This window comes from Aspergillus multicolor (assembly GCF_047715735.1).
Source record: "Aspergillus multicolor strain CBS 133.54 unplaced genomic scaffold BDW74scaffold_24, whole genome shotgun sequence".
NCBI lineage: Eukaryota > Fungi > Ascomycota > Eurotiomycetes > Eurotiales > Aspergillaceae > Aspergillus > Aspergillus multicolor.
Window position 1 is genome coordinate 269,766 of NW_027395975.1, and position 15,543 is coordinate 285,308.

General features: G+C 51.0%; 6 protein-coding genes across 6 annotated transcripts; 3 read left to right on the forward strand and 3 right to left on the reverse strand.

The window, feature by feature from the left end:
- Positions 1 to 117: 117 nt before the first annotated feature.
- BDW74DRAFT_158420 (cation diffusion facilitator family transporter) lies at positions 118 to 2,374 on the reverse strand. Its single transcript, XM_073725313.1, has 2 exons — positions 1,190 to 2,374; positions 118 to 1,132 (listed from the first exon to the last, which is right to left on the reverse strand). The coding sequence occupies exons 1-2, from the start codon at positions 2,043 to 2,045 to the stop codon at positions 495 to 497; spliced, it is 1,494 nt and encodes a 497-aa protein (XP_073581102.1). The 5' UTR covers positions 2,046 to 2,374; the 3' UTR covers positions 118 to 494.
- A 392-nt stretch (positions 2,375 to 2,766) lies between these two features.
- On the reverse strand, positions 2,767 to 4,430 carry BDW74DRAFT_63210 (transaldolase family protein). The gene is made up of 7 exons (XM_073733335.1): positions 4,126 to 4,430; positions 4,004 to 4,047; positions 3,827 to 3,955; positions 3,660 to 3,768; positions 3,377 to 3,608; positions 2,993 to 3,320; positions 2,767 to 2,945 (listed from the first exon to the last, which is right to left on the reverse strand). Exons 1-7 carry the CDS (start codon positions 4,196 to 4,198, stop codon positions 2,862 to 2,864), a joined length of 999 nt encoding a protein of 332 aa, XP_073581103.1. The 5' UTR covers positions 4,199 to 4,430; the 3' UTR covers positions 2,767 to 2,861.
- A 705-nt stretch (positions 4,431 to 5,135) lies between these two features.
- On the forward strand, positions 5,136 to 6,242 carry BDW74DRAFT_63232 (succinate dehydrogenase cytochrome b560 subunit). The gene is made up of 3 exons (XM_073733336.1): positions 5,136 to 5,274; positions 5,329 to 5,428; positions 5,586 to 6,242. The coding sequence occupies exons 1-3, from the start codon at positions 5,235 to 5,237 to the stop codon at positions 6,019 to 6,021; spliced, it is 576 nt and encodes a 191-aa protein (XP_073581104.1). The 5' UTR covers positions 5,136 to 5,234; the 3' UTR covers positions 6,022 to 6,242.
- A 3,187-nt stretch (positions 6,243 to 9,429) lies between these two features.
- On the forward strand, positions 9,430 to 10,832 carry BDW74DRAFT_158431 (mitochondrial 54S ribosomal protein mL57). Its single transcript, XM_073725314.1, has 3 exons — positions 9,430 to 9,856; positions 9,927 to 10,159; positions 10,222 to 10,832. Exons 1-3 carry the CDS (start codon positions 9,466 to 9,468, stop codon positions 10,375 to 10,377), a joined length of 780 nt encoding a protein of 259 aa, XP_073581105.1. The 5' UTR covers positions 9,430 to 9,465; the 3' UTR covers positions 10,378 to 10,832.
- A 179-nt stretch (positions 10,833 to 11,011) lies between these two features.
- On the forward strand, positions 11,012 to 13,366 carry BDW74DRAFT_158432 (AP-1 complex subunit mu). The gene is made up of 6 exons (XM_073725315.1): positions 11,012 to 11,433; positions 11,530 to 11,658; positions 11,878 to 12,107; positions 12,159 to 12,648; positions 12,714 to 13,085; positions 13,173 to 13,366. The coding sequence occupies exons 1-6, from the start codon at positions 11,395 to 11,397 to the stop codon at positions 13,251 to 13,253; spliced, it is 1,341 nt and encodes a 446-aa protein (XP_073581106.1). The 5' UTR covers positions 11,012 to 11,394; the 3' UTR covers positions 13,254 to 13,366.
- A 413-nt stretch (positions 13,367 to 13,779) lies between these two features.
- BDW74DRAFT_158433 (Rag GTPase GTR1) lies at positions 13,780 to 15,360 on the reverse strand. The gene is made up of 2 exons (XM_073725316.1): positions 14,998 to 15,360; positions 13,780 to 14,926 (listed from the first exon to the last, which is right to left on the reverse strand). Exons 1-2 carry the CDS (start codon positions 15,189 to 15,191, stop codon positions 14,122 to 14,124), a joined length of 999 nt encoding a protein of 332 aa, XP_073581107.1. The 5' UTR covers positions 15,192 to 15,360; the 3' UTR covers positions 13,780 to 14,121.
- Positions 15,361 to 15,543: the final 183 nt, after the last annotated feature.

Genomic DNA, 15,543 nt, shown 5'->3' on the forward strand with positions numbered 1-15,543 from the left:
GGAGACATCTGGTAACATTGGAAGTTTAGTGAAGCTGCATACAAATCAATAAACTAAATAAAAAGAAATCTGGAAACCGGCAATTTGCCTTTAGCCGGTTAATATCGATCATCACGCGGACAGTCTGGATTCATCCACCGCAGCTCCGCCGTGAAATCAACCGAGAGTCTCAGATCCAGATGATCGGTTACAAGCGCCATGCAGAGTCTTCTAGAATCTAGATTGCATCTGGTGTCAAATTGTATAGATAGTTTGTGGATAGCTTGCGGGTACATATGCAGTCCCTCATATCTTGATCTTGATGTATATAGAAACAACTAAACTCTTCTCCGCATAACGCCCTCCATGTTTGCCCTTGATCTAAGGGCTTTTCTTCCAAGAACACCCTAACTCTATCCTTCAGTGGCTTCCTGCGCTCGCCGGGTATCAAGCCAAAATCATCCGAAACGATATCCAAAGCACCAAGTGGCCTCTTGGCCTAGCTCGGTTGGCCTTCAACGCCTCTTGCGGGCGCCGTCGTCATGTTTATGTCCATTGGCGTGCTCGTGGTGCGCCTCCTCCTCGACACTTTCCTCGGGCTCTGGGTTTGCCTGGCTGCTAACATCGGGCGAAATGAACTCCTCGGAAAAGTCCAGGCTCTCCTGCTCAAGAGGGATAAAGCGAATCTTGACTCGCTTGACCCCGCGAAGGCTGGATCCAATTGTCGAACGGACCTTCTCTTCAATTTCGCGGGAGCGCTGGATAGACCAAGCTCCCGGGACAGCAATTTCGACGTCCATAAGATAGTTCTGTCCTGACTTCATGCCTTGTACATCCCGGATTTTAACCAACTCGCCCTCAGTGACGGTGCCGAGAGCCTTGGCTGCAGCTTTCTGCACAGCGGTCTTGATTTCATCGTCGACAGCCGTATCCGCCAACTCGAGGAGCGAGGTCCGAGTGTTGCCCCATCCAGCCTTAATAACCATGAGCGAAATGAGCAGTCCGCCCACGGGATCCAGCCAGGAGGCGTCTTGGAATAGGTATGTTCCGCCGATGGTAAACAGCGCGACAATGCTTGTGAGGGAGTCGACTCGGTGGTGGATAGCGTTCGAAGCGAGGACGGATGATTTGCGCTCTACGGCGACCTTCATTGCTGTTGGGAAATAGCGGTTAGCATGATCTCTTCGCAGAGGGTGAGGCGGAAACTCACTAGCATGGTAAAGCCACTCCTTCACAACAATAGAGCCCGCCGCAAGCCAGGCGGCGTGAATGCTAGGTCCCAGAATGTCGGCATGGCTGTGCGAGTGAGAGTGGCCGTGTCCCAAATCCAAATGAGAGATCGCCGACGCAGCCTCAGGGAAGAACTGATCCAGCAAGACCTGACCGGAGTTCAGACCCATAAATACACCACCAGCGAGCAAGAGTCCGCTGACTCCGAGCGCTCCGATACTTTCGATCTTTCCGTACCCGTTTGGAAACCGCTCGCTCGGAGGCTTCAGCGACCACGCGACAGTACCCAGAGTCAAGAAATCCGAAACCAGATCGGTTAACGCATGGTATGCGTCAGCGATCAAAGCTTGCGAATGGAACACATAGCCACCGATAAACTTCCCAATAGCCATCGCCAAATTCGCAACCAGTCCCAGCCGTGTAATCCGGACACCGGCATCATGTGTATTCGTAGAGGTCAGGTAGGTGTTTCCATGGTGGTGATGGTGGTGATGACCATGGCCACCATGTTCTCTCGTCTGCGTCGCCATAACCGGGAGTGTAGTTCTGAGTGGTATTGTGGTTGAGGTGGTCAATAAGGATAGCGGCGGAAGGGGTCGGGCGCGGACATTGGACGAAAGGGGAGAGAGGGGAGAAGATGAGCTTTTTGAAGCACCGCGGGCAGGCGACGTGGCCGTTGTGCGAAGAACTCGGAATTGAGTCGGAGAGGAACGCGCAAGTGGAGGACGAGTCAACCGGGGTCTAGCTCTCAAGATGGAACGACGGAGGAGACCTGAAGCTGGTGCTGGGGATGGAATTGGATGGACCCTGCACCACAGGGGCTGCGTCAGCGGCATTGCTCCCCCGAGACGGACTCGAAGGCACAACCACCACCACCCACGACTCGACAGCGCAGTGACTAGTCGCTGCTAGAGCCTGTAAATCGTAAAAAGAAAGCGCAGGCAGATAGTGAAACTAGAATTGATTCGTCAGTAGTAGAGGACACTGTGGTTTCTCAGCCGACCCTGGCCCGGCAGAGTCACATCGGTCGTGGTCGAGTGCAGGTACCTTGATGAGTGCTGCAGGTCTGCAGGATGAGGGGAAGGCTGTTAGTGAGGGAACCAGGGACCGGGGGGATTGAAATCAGAAGATGTTCACTGGCCGTCTACGTCGTCAGTATATGAACTCCCCCAGCTACTAATCCGGCAGAGACGAGCCGGTATGCGCTGACTGCATCATTTGTCGGTTCGGGTGGCTTGTCTTAACTCCTGATCCGATCGGCTCCGCTACCACGCTCTTGTCTTATCTGATCTCTTCACTACGTTGCTCTTCATTATTATTATCCTAGCAATAGTCCTTGTCCTTTTCCTTCCTCTACAGTAATTCGAACAGTACTCGGACTGCCAAGCTGTGGTACTGCTATGGCTACGCAGCCTCTGACGACGCACCGCAAGCTGAGACTGATGACGTCCCGGCTGATCCATCTCGGAATTGACTTCGGACTGGTTTCTGAGCCACAACCACTCGTATACTTGGTCGCGTTTGAGTTAGAGTCTACTCGTTTCTAGGTTTACAGATATGAGAAGAATGCGGATACGATTTATCGCACTGAATGAGCCCTAACACAGGAAACCAAAGCTTTCTAACGGAAATACTCCGTCAATCCTTCCCCCTCAATCATTTCTAGCCATTTCTTCTTGATGTACAGAGAAAAGTTCAACCAGCTTTTCCTGCATGGAACGGAATATCGTGATGGCCTGCCGGTCGTGAGTATCATCCCCGCCATCTACAGTAATCAACATACCTGTATGAGCTTTGCCACTCCAGCCCCATTATCTGCACGACTGAAGGCTTCCTGATACCCGCCTTCATCATTCGCATAAGAAACTAGCTCAGGCACTGAGAGCGGCCGCTCAGCATCGAATAGGGATGCGGCCACTGTGCCAGAAACGGGCGTCGAGAGCTGCCGCAGCAGACCGGGAGATACAGTGATATGGTGTGCCCCGACTAGGGCAAATATCTCGTCGGTAGAGGTCAAGCTGGCTGGCAAAACCTCTGTTCTAGCATCTATGGCCTTGTAGTATCTCTGGACCAAGACGCACAGGGGCAGCAGTTTTTGCGGGTCCACGAATCTACAGGAGAGCAATGATTTAAGCTTAACGCCGTGGGTGCCAACTTAATAACTCACCCTGGCTCGAAGTGAACCTTAAGCTGGTTAACGTATGGCGCGATATAGGTGCAGCCAACCTCAGCAGCAAGGGCGGCTTGCTCAAACGTGAAGAGCGTTGTAGCAAGCGTGCGGATTCCCGCCATCTCGAGAGTTCGACATGCCATCAGGCCTTCCCACGTACTCGGTATCTTGATGCAGATTCGGGTGCTATCAACACTAGGATCCAAGTACTGGAAGATTTGGACAATCCCTTGTTTGCAAGGTTAGAACTGTATATCACGTCTTCAGACGTACTACTTACTGAAAGCATTTGCAATTGTCTTCTCAGACGAGTATGAATAGTTGGGTTTTGTCTGGATGTGGACATATCCATGAATATGAGGGACGATCTTTAGAGCCAGCTTAACCATCTACGGGCCGTGTCAGTCATTTTTCCTGTTACTTCTTAGGGGCGAGTTCACAACAGACCGCTATGTCAATGGCTAGTTCAATGGAACCGATGCCTGGGAAGCGGGGGGAAAGCTTCAATGCTTCCTTGAGAGAGTCATCGATCAAACCCGCATGCTCTGGCTTCGAGACCTCGGCAAATGCGATAGCCTAGGACATTGGTCAAAGTGATAACTTCTAGGATTGACACATACATACTTGGTTGGAAGTACAGTCTTGAAACGGGCCTAGCGTTCTAGCAACTAAGAGATGTCATCTCTTGTTCTTATACTAAAGCCGAGTATGATGCCAAGGTACAGAGATGATAAGGAGTAGTATACCTTCTTCATCCAATGTATCGCAGTCCACGAATGTCCTTTGGCGGAGGATAGCTAGTCCGGTCTGGCTTGTCATTGTAGATGAGGCTGGATGTTGAAGAGAATATTGGGGTTGAAAGAGGGGGAAGAAAGCCCGATACCTAGGCAATGCAGCTATACTACCTATTTTATACCACTGTCTTTTGTCCGTTCAGATCAGCTGATCTACAGTGCGCACCGCATGGTGCTGCAAGCTATGTAGTCTTGCATCTCAGATAACTTTGCTGAAGCATATAGCGCTGCAAAGACCGGCCATATCACAAGCTTGCGGGGTACTTTGGCAAGCTCACAAAGATAGGTGCCGCGAGCTATAGTGAGCGCAGCACAAAGCTTAGATCAATCAACGGCGAGAAACCAAAATATATCCCTTGGTGCCTTTAAGACTTCTGACCATGTCCGGCAGACTCATGGTTCAACCAACCCTTGGAGTCGAATCCAGGCCCTTGAGGGACAATAATACGTCCCTCCTGCAGTGACATCGGTGGCATGGCAGACTCGGTATTAGAAGCCAATTTTGCACTCATTAGAGGGCAATCCGAAGGCATACTGATGAGGCATGGATGTACAAATACTAAGAGATAATCTACGGCGATGTGACCCTGATATGAAACCCTTTCCTTTCATGGAAAGAAAGAACTGGGCGATTAACGACGGGATGAATTTCCTCTCAGGTAACTCATTGACCTCTGCGGTCGCGACAGAATGCCGAAACCAGTGAGGCCCCGCTAGGCACGTAACATCATCCCGGATGTGGTAGAAACGTGAGCTGAGTCCCTTGGAGAAGAAAAGAAGAGAGAGAAAAGCCGGCGCAAGAAAAGACGGCAGACTTGATAGCACAACACGTGATGCCATGGAAGAAAGATCTTCCAGCTGGTAATACAGCATTCCTGATTGGACGGGCGCTGCAAAGCGGAGTCCCGTGACTGGGACTAAACCCGAGGTTGTCCGTCCCGTGATTCCGAGCCGTTGCGAGAGATCGGGAATTCAAGGCCACTTTCTTCTGGACGACGACGTTCACCCTTGCGCTTCGATATCAGCTTCCTGGTTGTTGCTTTGGTCATATAATCACAATCATGCTTTCTCAGAAGGTCGCTCATCAGTCGCTGCGACGGCGTACGTGCTCCCAATTCCACGACTCCGGCAATGGACGTCTCTAACTCCTCCCAGTCGCCGTCCAGCAGCCCTATGCCATGCGCTGGACTTTCATGAACGCCGCCTCCCCCGCCGCTGTTGCCATGGGCAGGAACGTCCAGATGATTCAGACTAGGTGAGCGGACCGCTTACACCTTACAATGGGTTCCCCGGTGCCTCTCAGCCGATGCGCGTGTACAACGAAGCTCGATTGAAACGTCATATACATCAAGCTCGAACCACAGCCGGAGGAACACCATACACAAATGAGCAACACTAACAACAACCCCCAGATTCGCCGCCACCAACACAAAGACCACCGATCCCACCAAGATCCTCGCCGAGCAGCGCCTCCGCCGCCCCGTTGCCCCCCACCTCACCATCTACCGCCCCCAAATCACCTGGCTGATGAGTGGACTGAACCGAATCACCGGCCTCATGCTCTCCGGGCCCCTCTACCTCTTCGCAACCGCCTACCTCGCCGCCCCCCTATTTGGCTGGCACCTCGAGTCCGCGTCCCTGGCCACCGCCTTCGCCGCGCTCCCTCTCCTCGCCAAGCTCAGCTTCAAGACTTTCTTCGCGCTCCCCTTCACCTACCACTCGTTCAACGGCCTCCGACACTTGATGTGGGATGCTGGTCGCGGTATCACCAACAAGCAGGTTATCCAGACTGGCTGGGCGGTTGTTGGGCTTAGCGTTGCCAGCGCTCTGTGGCTTGCGTTGCTGTGATTGTACTTGTGGATTCTTCGTCTGTCATACCTATGAGTTTGTGTCGTTCTAAAATTCTTTCTTGCTATATATTCTATACGGGTCTTTTGTACTTCTGAATGGACTTTTTGCATTTACGTACAGAGAACAGTACGGTTCCGATCTGACGCTTATTGAGGCTGTAGGATCTCGAGCAGCTACGGAGCAGATAATAGCCCACGCTTCTGCTGGGGAAATTGAAGCCAGGGGAAACCAAGGTGCTGCGGACCGCTTATCCCTGAAAACGAAATTTACATCGCCAATTATCTTATTTCTAACAGGCAGAATGGAATGGAAATGGCTATGGTGGCTATTGCATGCAGTGCTGGCAAACAGACAGGGTGAAGACAACCATTGGACTTGATTAATATTGTGTGCTCTCAAGAGCTCGCGCCTATCCTTCCAAGTTTCCTCTCCTCCTCGATGTCAATCAATCTAATGACACTCCACAGTCTATCATTTTGCATCCATGTGCTTTCGGTCATCCCCGCAGATCAATTCTTATCTCTTCCCATCACAGTAACCATGCAAATTGAGATGTACAGGTACAGTCAGTCCGTTTCATCGTCGTTCGTTGTATAGGCGGCCGTTATCGCTCAATTTCTGCTCGGCAAAGTCAGTCAGCACACACATTTTCTTCATTCCTAGGTGATGCGGTCCTGGGACATACCTATGATCGTATTCATCTACCGGCAGTGAATCCCAAGCCCTACCCAACCCACCCGCTGCATCAATTAGGCTGGGCTGTTGGGTGGATTGGGAGGGCAAGGTCGAGGCGATGGGGGATCTTGCACGGAGTGATTGACAAGGGTTGACGCGACGAGGTCTCCTGAACTGATAACGCAGTGCATGGTGATAGACATTATTGAGCTCGATCCTGACGCCATGGTGTATGGGGCCGTATCTGGATTAAAAGGTAGGTGTGTTTCTCGGGGAATTTCTCTCAGAAAGATATTGACGCGAGACGAAGTATATACCGCGAGGAGCTTGCGTTTACCGAGCTCTATAGCGATCTGGACCGAGGCGAAAGAGGGGGGAAGTCACTTCACGATGGTCTTCAAAGTTATTATCGCAGTTCCCCGACCAGGCCAACTCTCTATTTAAGCCCCAGATTCTGAGGGCGACACGATCCCCAAAACCCCGTTGCCCCTTGACAAGTTGCACACCGCCAGAACCGACGACAGCTTCCGTCCGATCCACGGGAAGGGACGATTCCTCAGTCGATCTTCATAACCAAATAGCGTCAATTCGAAGCCGTCTTCTCGGTTGCTGCAAGGGCCCGACGGAAGGCGAGTTAGACAAGGTACTTGCTGCGTACGTACCTACGACTACCGGCTGGCTCCGCCAAGATCGAACAGGGGAGTATTGCAGCCGTACCAAGGCTAGAACCGTCATTGCCTTAGAAGGCGCAGCAGCCTGCATTATGCGCCATCGTACGTTTTCTTGTCGCTCAGGCTTGCAGGCGCCTGCTCAATGTCACCACGCGCCTAAGATTTTGGTTCATGGCAGAAGAGCTTGCGAGAGAAAGCAAATGGTTGGTCAATGCCGGACTCATCAGGCCGGCAAGTGGCCAACGAGAGTTGTTCGATGGAAACGTTATGTCGCTTTTGAACCCTATTGCCTGTTTCATACTTTATGTTTTGTCTCTGAAACAAGTCTATGCCCTAACAAAACGCCCATAGCTCCCCGAAATCCTCGGACCGTTCTGGTTGTAAACTTTAAACCATCAAAGGTGCAGGTCCGGGGACGTCGAGAGCTTTCTCCACAACTGGTTTGCCCTGTATTTGGGTGCACGGACACGGGCATTTGAGGCAAGCCCAGGTCCCGTCTCCAAAACCAATCGATGGGCGAATGCTATACGACCCACACTCGTCTAGGGTGTCTTTGTCTCCGTTCGGGCTTTTGCTCTTGACTGTCTTTGGCGTGAAGTTCTGTTTTGGCTTCAACGCGGCCACTATCCGGCAAGAGGCCATTGATCTCATTGGCCCCTTCGGGTGGTCTGCCACACAAGGAGCAGATATTTCGCAGCTTCAAGAAGGCTAAGATGAGCTTCTGCACAACCCCGAATGCTCTGAGCTATGGTCGGTGTATAATGCAAGCAACACGAACACGTGGACAGTTTCATGATTCATGCCGGGGCCCTTACCAGAGTCGCACAACGGTTATGGCAAAGGATTTTAGGACGTCCTCCCTATTTATGATTGAGACCGAAAGACAGCTGGTTCTGCCAGAGCCATATTTTCGAATCCATCCCAACAGCTTCTGACGGTCGTTCTTGGGCTATCGACGGCAATCTAGTTGCGGTCAACCGCCGAAAGAAAGATACCCAATGCAGCAAGCCTCTCAAGCAATGGAAGCTACAGGACGCCCTCTCCAAGAACATTCTTTCGACTTCAGGTCTGTCTTTGACCACTCTTGCAATCAATGCGCAAGCGGTTGGGAACCTGCTTCGGTTTCAGCAGGGCTCCATACATCGGCGTCTAAAACGGTAGCGCCGCCTTGCAGTTCAAATGTCAACTGAGTAGACAGTAGCATCTCCCAGAATATGGAACAGGACCGCTTGACACTTCGCTTGCTTCGCGTTCATAATCCAATTGACCATAGGGAACGTCTCATGAGTAACTAGGGTACGGCAATAATTCCCCGTCGGCTGTGACCTTGATTTTCCACCGTGGCGATTTTCTAGAAGCGTGCGTCAGGTCGCTGCAGACCCCGGATGTCACCCGGCAACAAACGTACGAAAATCTGACCAGATGCTTACCGCCGGTCTTCTGTTCGTCAACGGATCCAAGTAGCTAGATCCGGACAAATCCAGGAATTGCAGGGGCAAGAATATTGTTCTGCAGCTTACTCCGTACGGAGTGGAAAATACTTTTTCAGGACATTTTGCCATGCGTATGTCTGAAGGTGTCAGCTGCATGTTTGCACGGTCTCATTGGGCGTTAGCTTTCATGGCGTCTAGAGTGACACTGACAGGGTTAACACGCCTAAGCCTCTCGCCCCGGACCAACATCATATTGCGGTGAAGGATCCCACAGATTCCGTCCAATTGACCGGAGAAGTTCAGAGTTCGAAGTACAAAGTACCCTGGGAGTAGTGGTATGTGTTGACCTTCCCGTTAACACGGCCGTAGCTGGGATCAGCTCTCCAAGACAGTCAACGCTAGTCAGTCCAGATTGCGAGCTCTAGAGTAGGCGATATATTTGTTTTCTCCAAGATTTTGCACCTGAGTAGCACAAGTACAGAATATATGGAATGACCGGAGATGGAGGTGGCAGCCGATGTAGAAGGTACCTGAAGCCGCTATACCTATCTTGGACTAGCGCCTTATCTCCGAATTCTTTCAGACATCTCGAATTCACGGCCGGCCATTCTGAAAAGACCCGGACAGATCAATCGCCTTGTCTCTCTACACCTCGCTACGCCATGGCCTCATTGCTCCCCGTACGAGCGGTCAGGACCGCTTCCTGCTCCGCATGCCGCTCTCTCTCCTCCCCTAGCCCGGCTCAATTCGCGCTCCCTCTCTCTCGCCGTAACTATTCCACGCCCGCGGAAGAGCCACCAGTCGACTACACAAACAAGCCGCGATGGTCGTACACTCCTCCTCGCATGAAGGCTCCTTTCTCCCTCCACTTTGACTCCAAAAGACCCGACTTCCCCGTCAACAACGACCCTCAACTTCTCGACCAGTTCTACGTCCGCTTCCTCGGAGATGGCGGCGACAAAGTTCTCACCGATGAGGTCAAATGGCTTGCGGTGACACATAAGAGTTTCGATCAGGGCCGAAGAGGCTTCAACGACCGCTTGGCTTTCCTGGGTATGTTGTCCTTCCTTGTGGTGGTGGTGCGCCGGCGGAGGTTCGTGGGCTGATCATGATTTGCAATCAGGGAAACGTATCGTCCAGCTACAGGCTTCACTCGCTCTCGCGCAGAGCCCCCCTAACACTCATGGCCAACCGGCCCCTGACCGCTACGGGCGGAAGCCTTTCGAGCACCCAGCGCTGGAGGGCCTAGACAACTTGTCTGACAACTTGAAGCGGTACCTTACGGACAAGTCGAAGCTTGCCGAGGTTGCGCGGCATTACGATCTAGAGAAAGTTCTCCGATGGAGTCCTCGGAAGGTGAGTCTGCTTCAATAGCCAGTCTGCCTCCACCTCGTCCGTCAGCTAACGCATCTCGGCAGCCAAGGAACCTCGATGGATCCGGCGTCGACCTCGTTCTTGCACACACACTTTACGCACTCGTTGGTGCTATTTCTCTGGAGAAGGGTAATCTTGTTGCTAACAAGGTGGCGCGGGAGCGGATATTAGCACCTCTGGGTTTCAAGGTGACGGTATAACTTGGGGGGTCTGTGTGAAAATAGCCGCAGGAAGCATTTTCAAGGCGTTATTTTCAGTGCTTGGATATTCTCTCTGTATGTGTTGGAAGGTCGGGGATATATCACCATATTATCTGTACTTTTACTATCAGCTTGTGTTAATGACGGCAAATACCACCATTCTACCAACTTCAGGCATCTAGCGACGCTCAGTTATGTTTGTATAGCAGCATGATTTTCGTTGGTTATAACAATATCAATTGATTACTATGTAGGGATGTACGGTTCCTCTGACACCGCCCGGGTAACAGCGCAAAATACCCGGCCAGCTCTTATGGAACCCTCGTTATTACGATGCATCGTCTTCGCACCACTGTATCGCAAGTAAGCAATAACAAACCCGCTGCCAACCTAACAGAATGTCAGAATTGACAGCGGGAATCACAGTAAAGGATTAATGCTAGCTTGAACTGTCTATTGGGAGCGTATGGTACAAAGAAGAAAAGAAAAAAAGATCTAAATCGCGGAAGAAAATCGAGCATTATATATGATGCCGCTAGTCTTGTTTAGGTTAGTACTCTCTGTCTAGCACACGTGATAAGGGTTCTAGAAGGAGACATTCAGCAACGGTCTTGTGAGTTTTGAATAGTAGATATTTGTAGAGAAAAGTATATGATTTGTGTATGACCAGCTATCTGATATAGATTCCAAATTGAGTACTTCAAAGACAGCGTCGCTGTTCGTATGTCTACATGTAGTCGTCTCACTATGTATACTCCGTTGATGCCCCGACGGACTACCAGGACCCTCGAGTTACGGGGTTAGTCCCAAGACTAAAGCTACGCAATCATAGATTTGATCTTCACCTCAAAACCTTTAAAGAAACAAAACTTCCGTCTCCTTTCGCCAGCGCCGTCGCGTCGAGCGCACAATCTCCTCTCCGCTTCGATCGACTAGCGGTTTCGCTGGCCTCAAGTCGCCCAAGAGCTCCTGACCTCCGCCTTCACCTCCCCGACCACTCCTCCCTCGTCCTCCGCGATGGCGTCGGCCCTTTTCTTTCTTGACCTGAAGGGCAAGGTGAGTGCTTCCAGTCTGAACAGCTGGCAATGCCTCAATTATTTCCTGCCTGCGGCCTGCTGAAGTCCCTCGTGCTGACCGACATCTTTCCTGTAGACCCTTCTAGCCCGAAACTATCGCGGAGACATTCCCATGTCCGCCGTCGAGAAATTTCCCATCCTCCTCAGTGACGCCGAAGAAGAGAGCTCCGCTGTAGCTCCGTGTTTCTCACATGAAGGAATCAATGTACGTTCGCCTGCCCTGGTGCTTGCGACTGGCGACGGCTTCCCTTACGCGTCGCGCTCCCCGCTGCTCCCCGCAACCCGCATTGTCGCTGGACTTGGGCTCTCTGCATGCTACACCCGCGCTTCCTGGGCACTCTAGCTATTTAGGGGCTTCAATGAGAGCTTTATACCGAGGAGCCGGGTATTTTCGACGTTGTCCTTGGTACTAACGGCGTGGTAGTACCTCTATATCCGTCACAGCAACCTCTATATCCTCGCCTTGACCAAGAAAAATACCAATGCCACCGAGATCCTCCTTTTCCTCCACAAGATTGTGGAGGTATTCACAGAATATTTCAAGGTGCTGGAGGAAGAGAGTATCCGGGATAACTTTGTTATCATCTACGAATTGCTCGATGAGATGATGGATTTCGGATACCCACAAACAACGGAGAGCAAGATCTTACAAGAGTAGGCGTCGCCTCTGACGGACCACGGGACACAACTAATGGTGGCTTCTAGGTACATCACACAAGAATCGCACAAGCTGGAAGTGCAAGCCCGACCACCCATCGCCGTCACAAACGCCGTCTCCTGGCGAAGCGAAGGTATCCGCTACCGCAAGAACGAAGTCTTCCTCGACGTCGTCGAATCGCTCAACCTTCTTGTCTCTGCGAATGGAAACGTGCTACGGTCAGAGATTTTGGGTGCCATCAAGATGAAGTGCTACCTGAGTGGAATGCCCGAGCTTCGTCTCGGCCTGAACGACAAGGTTATGTTCGAGACAACTGGGCGAGCAACGCGAGGGAAGGCCGTTGAGATGGAGGACGTCAAATTCCACCAGTGTGTCCGACTATCTCGGTTCGAGAACGACCGCACCATTAGCTTCATCCCGCCGGACGGAGAGTTCGAGCTGATGAGCTACCGTCTGAACACACAAGTCAAGCCTCTCATCTGGGTCGAGTGCCTGGTAGAGTCGCACTCTGGTTCTCGAATTGAGTACATGTTGAAGGTTCGATTTCTCTCCCTTTACCATTTCGCCCAGTTCATGCAAGAGATATTAACCCAGCAAATCAGGCCAAAGCCCAATTCAAGCGCCGTAGCACAGCCAACAACGTCGAGATCCTCGTCCCCGTTCCAGACGACGCCGACTCACCCCGTTTCCGCACAAACATCGGCACAGTCCACTACGCGCCCGAGAAGTCCGCTATCGTCTGGAAGATCAAGCAGTTTGGAGGCGGCAAGGAGTTCCTCATGCGCGCCGAGCTGGGTCTGCCCTCCGTCAAGGGTGATGATGAGGTTGGCGGTGGTATGACCGGTGGCTTTGGTGGTAGCATGGGTGGCACCCTCCAGGGAAAGGCAAAGAGGCCGATAAATGTCAAATTTGAGATTCCTTATTTCACGACTTCCGGTATCCAGGTGCGGTACTTGAAGATTACGGAGCCGAAGGTGCGTACCCCATCTCTCTTCTTTTGTTTGCTTTTTCCTGCTGGTCCAACGTGTACTGAGCGGCTGCTGATTGTCCTGGTCATATAGTTACAATACCCATCCCTCCCCTGGGTCCGATACATCACGCAGTCGGGAGATATTGCTGTCCGGATGCCGGATGTACAATGATATAAAGCTTTTCCTTTTTTTTTGCTTTTCTCTTTTCTTTAACCTTCTACCTGCATCCATCCATGCGTTATACATACTGTAGTTGAGCTGGAATTGAAATAGATGGACTTTCCTTTTTTTTTTTTTTTTTTTTTTTTTTTTTTTTTTGTTTTTTTTTTTTTTTTTTTTTTTTTTTTTTTTTTTTTTTTTTTTTTTCCTTGTGCTGGTTGGGTTGGTTTCCTGGCTTCCGCCCGTCTAGGTATATAGCAACAGCAACCCAAACTATGTTCGGCATAAAGGATATTGTATAAATAAAAGCGGGTAGTATGACTCAAGGCAACGGAATGATGACTATTAAGTGTTAGGATTAAGAATTAGGATTCCAGGCTCTGGCCTTTGGCATCGCCGCCGCCCAGTCAGAATATATATTGTTGTACCACACGACCCTTACCAAAGGGTAGGATGATTTGAGTGCTCAAAATACTATAGCACCAATAAGACAAACAACAGAAGATCATGCTCTTCCAAACTTACATAAGGTTAGGAGTTCTTGCTGTTTCAGTTTGTGGGTGAACGAGGATGAAGGACAGAACGTCCTGCATGTAAGCTAAGTTGTCAAACACTACAAAAGACTCCTGAACTTTGGTATAAGGGTATGTTCTTTGATTGTTTTTGTAATATTGCATAACAATACATGTGCCCATCGTACTGGGTGAAGACTGGATTGGGTATCTCAAGATAGTCGCTAGCTTAGCTATTCAATGACAAGGCCAGGAGCGGGTGGTTCGCTGGCAAGTTTTGATTTGTTTCCCAAAAGGGGTACGAGGGGCAGTGGTTAATTTGCAGAACGGGAATAGCGGGGGCTTTCTGTTCAATCGCCGTCCGCTGTTCAGTTGCTATTCGACTCATCTGGGGAGTCGACCGCAGGGAGCGGGAAGCCGTCTCCGTGTACAGCACCGGCAGCTTTAGAGAAGCCCTCCCTTGCGAGCATGGTATTTAACACGGCGCAGTTGTATGCTGCTTCGCCTGGCGGTACGACGATGAAGATGTAAGTGTTGTCTGTAAATCGGCCAAGGAATACATTGAACTGTGGTGTTTTCGTATGCATGACGACGAACCCTGCGGAAGCGGGCGTTGTATGTGTGTTGCGAGCGGCGCAGTGCTTGAACGCCTTCATGATATTGGATAGTCGTTCATGGCGGTCGTAGATCGGATTCAGGTCGCCTATCTCCGATGAGACAGAGGTAACTGTGAGGAATGTAGAGCGCTCGAAGAGGATGACTTCCTCGGCGTCGATGCGCTTGGCGAAGGCGTGCAGGAATCGTTCGATCACGGTAAGATTCGGAATGAGTTTGTGGACTATTCCCGCCCAGGCCTTGTACAGAGATTGATCCCAGATACTGCTCCCAAAGGTGTCGATTATGAAGTGTTCGGTGCGGCTTCGGATAAGGGCGGAGCGCTCCTCGTAAATGCGTTGCCGGTGCTCGGCTTGGATGAGGTCGAGCTTGTGAACGAGGCAAAAGACGTAGGCGTGCGGGCTGTATTCTCTTAATGCGCCGATGATGGCCATGTATGTGTCAAGATCGCGTTCGACTTCGCGCGACTCGATGTCGAAGACGTAGATAAGGACTGCAACGTCGGAGAATATGTTCCCTCGTTGCGAGGCGAGATAAGTCTCCATGAAAGCATCTTGGCTACAGAGTAATTGAATCAGCTGGGGCCTTAGGTTACAGTATACAACTGATGAGCTGTGCAGGATACTCACCCTCCGCAATCCCAGAGATTCAATGTCAGGTTCCCCATAAACTTGACATGGCTATGCTCAACATCGATCGTAGCTCCCAGCCGCCGTACGTCTTTGGCAACATAATTGCTGAATATGATTGAGCGCATAGACGACTTCCCCGAGCCACTCTTGCCCATCAAGAGGACCTTTCTCTTCTTCTTCCGGCCATCCATTGTTGTCTCACAGTTGGAGGTCTCCTCGGTTCAGCCAGTACCCCGCAGCTGCCGTCCAAGCAGGAAGTAGCTCTTGTAGAGCCGCGGATTCAGCATTCGAAGGTTCAAGCTTCCATTGGTATTTCAATAGGCGAGGTCCAAGTGTAATGGTTCAGTCAAGAGGATATAATGCCAATGGGTCTTACATGTGTTGGAGAGGGATCACTGGACCAGCCTCGTCATATTGTCACATTGCCGGCCCGACTACGTTCCGAGCATCACGTGTGTATTTACAATGAGTGATGCTTCTGTGAAATGTCAAACAACTTGGAACCTCAAATGCTTTTTTGTAGAAAGAGCTATAATGATTGGT

Coding starts and splice junctions, on each gene's coding strand:
- BDW74DRAFT_63210 (XM_073733335.1), bottom strand. CDS start 4,198: ATGACAAGCCAGACCGGACTAGCTATCCTCCGCCAAAGGACATTCGTG. Junction 4,048..4,125: donor CGATACATTGGATGAAGAAG/GTATACTACTCC, acceptor GACATCTCTTAG/TTGCTAGAACGCTAGGCCCG. Junction 2,946..2,992: donor GAGTGGCAAAGCTCATACAG/GTATGTTGATTA, acceptor CACGACCGGCAG/GCCATCACGATATTCCGTTC.
- BDW74DRAFT_158432 (XM_073725315.1), top strand. CDS start 11,395: ATGGCGTCGGCCCTTTTCTTTCTTGACCTGAAGGGCAAG. Junction 11,434..11,529: donor TTCTTGACCTGAAGGGCAAG/GTGAGTGCTTCC, acceptor TCTTTCCTGTAG/ACCCTTCTAGCCCGAAACTA. Junction 11,659..11,877: donor TCTCACATGAAGGAATCAAT/GTACGTTCGCCT, acceptor ACGGCGTGGTAG/TACCTCTATATCCGTCACAG.
- BDW74DRAFT_158433 (XM_073725316.1), bottom strand. CDS start 15,191: ATGGATGGCCGGAAGAAGAAGAGAAAGGTCCTCTTGATGGGCAAGAGT. Junction 14,927..14,997: donor AATCTCTGGGATTGCGGAGG/GTGAGTATCCTG, acceptor ATTACTCTGTAG/CCAAGATGCTTTCATGGAGA.
- BDW74DRAFT_63232 (XM_073733336.1), top strand. CDS start 5,235: ATGCTTTCTCAGAAGGTCGCTCATCAGTCGCTGCGACGGC. Junction 5,275..5,328: donor TCATCAGTCGCTGCGACGGC/GTACGTGCTCCC, acceptor AACTCCTCCCAG/TCGCCGTCCAGCAGCCCTAT. Junction 5,429..5,585: donor GTCCAGATGATTCAGACTAG/GTGAGCGGACCG, acceptor AACAACCCCCAG/ATTCGCCGCCACCAACACAA.
- BDW74DRAFT_158431 (XM_073725314.1), top strand. CDS start 9,466: ATGGCCTCATTGCTCCCCGTACGAGCGGTCAGGACCGCTTCCTGCTCC. Junction 9,857..9,926: donor CGACCGCTTGGCTTTCCTGG/GTATGTTGTCCT, acceptor ATTTGCAATCAG/GGAAACGTATCGTCCAGCTA. Junction 10,160..10,221: donor TCCGATGGAGTCCTCGGAAG/GTGAGTCTGCTT, acceptor GCATCTCGGCAG/CCAAGGAACCTCGATGGATC.
- BDW74DRAFT_158420 (XM_073725313.1), bottom strand. CDS start 2,045: ATGCCGCTGACGCAGCCCCTGTGGTGCAGGGTCCATCCAATTCCATCC. Junction 1,133..1,189: donor GGAGTGGCTTTACCATGCTA/GTGAGTTTCCGC, acceptor ATTTCCCAACAG/CAATGAAGGTCGCCGTAGAG.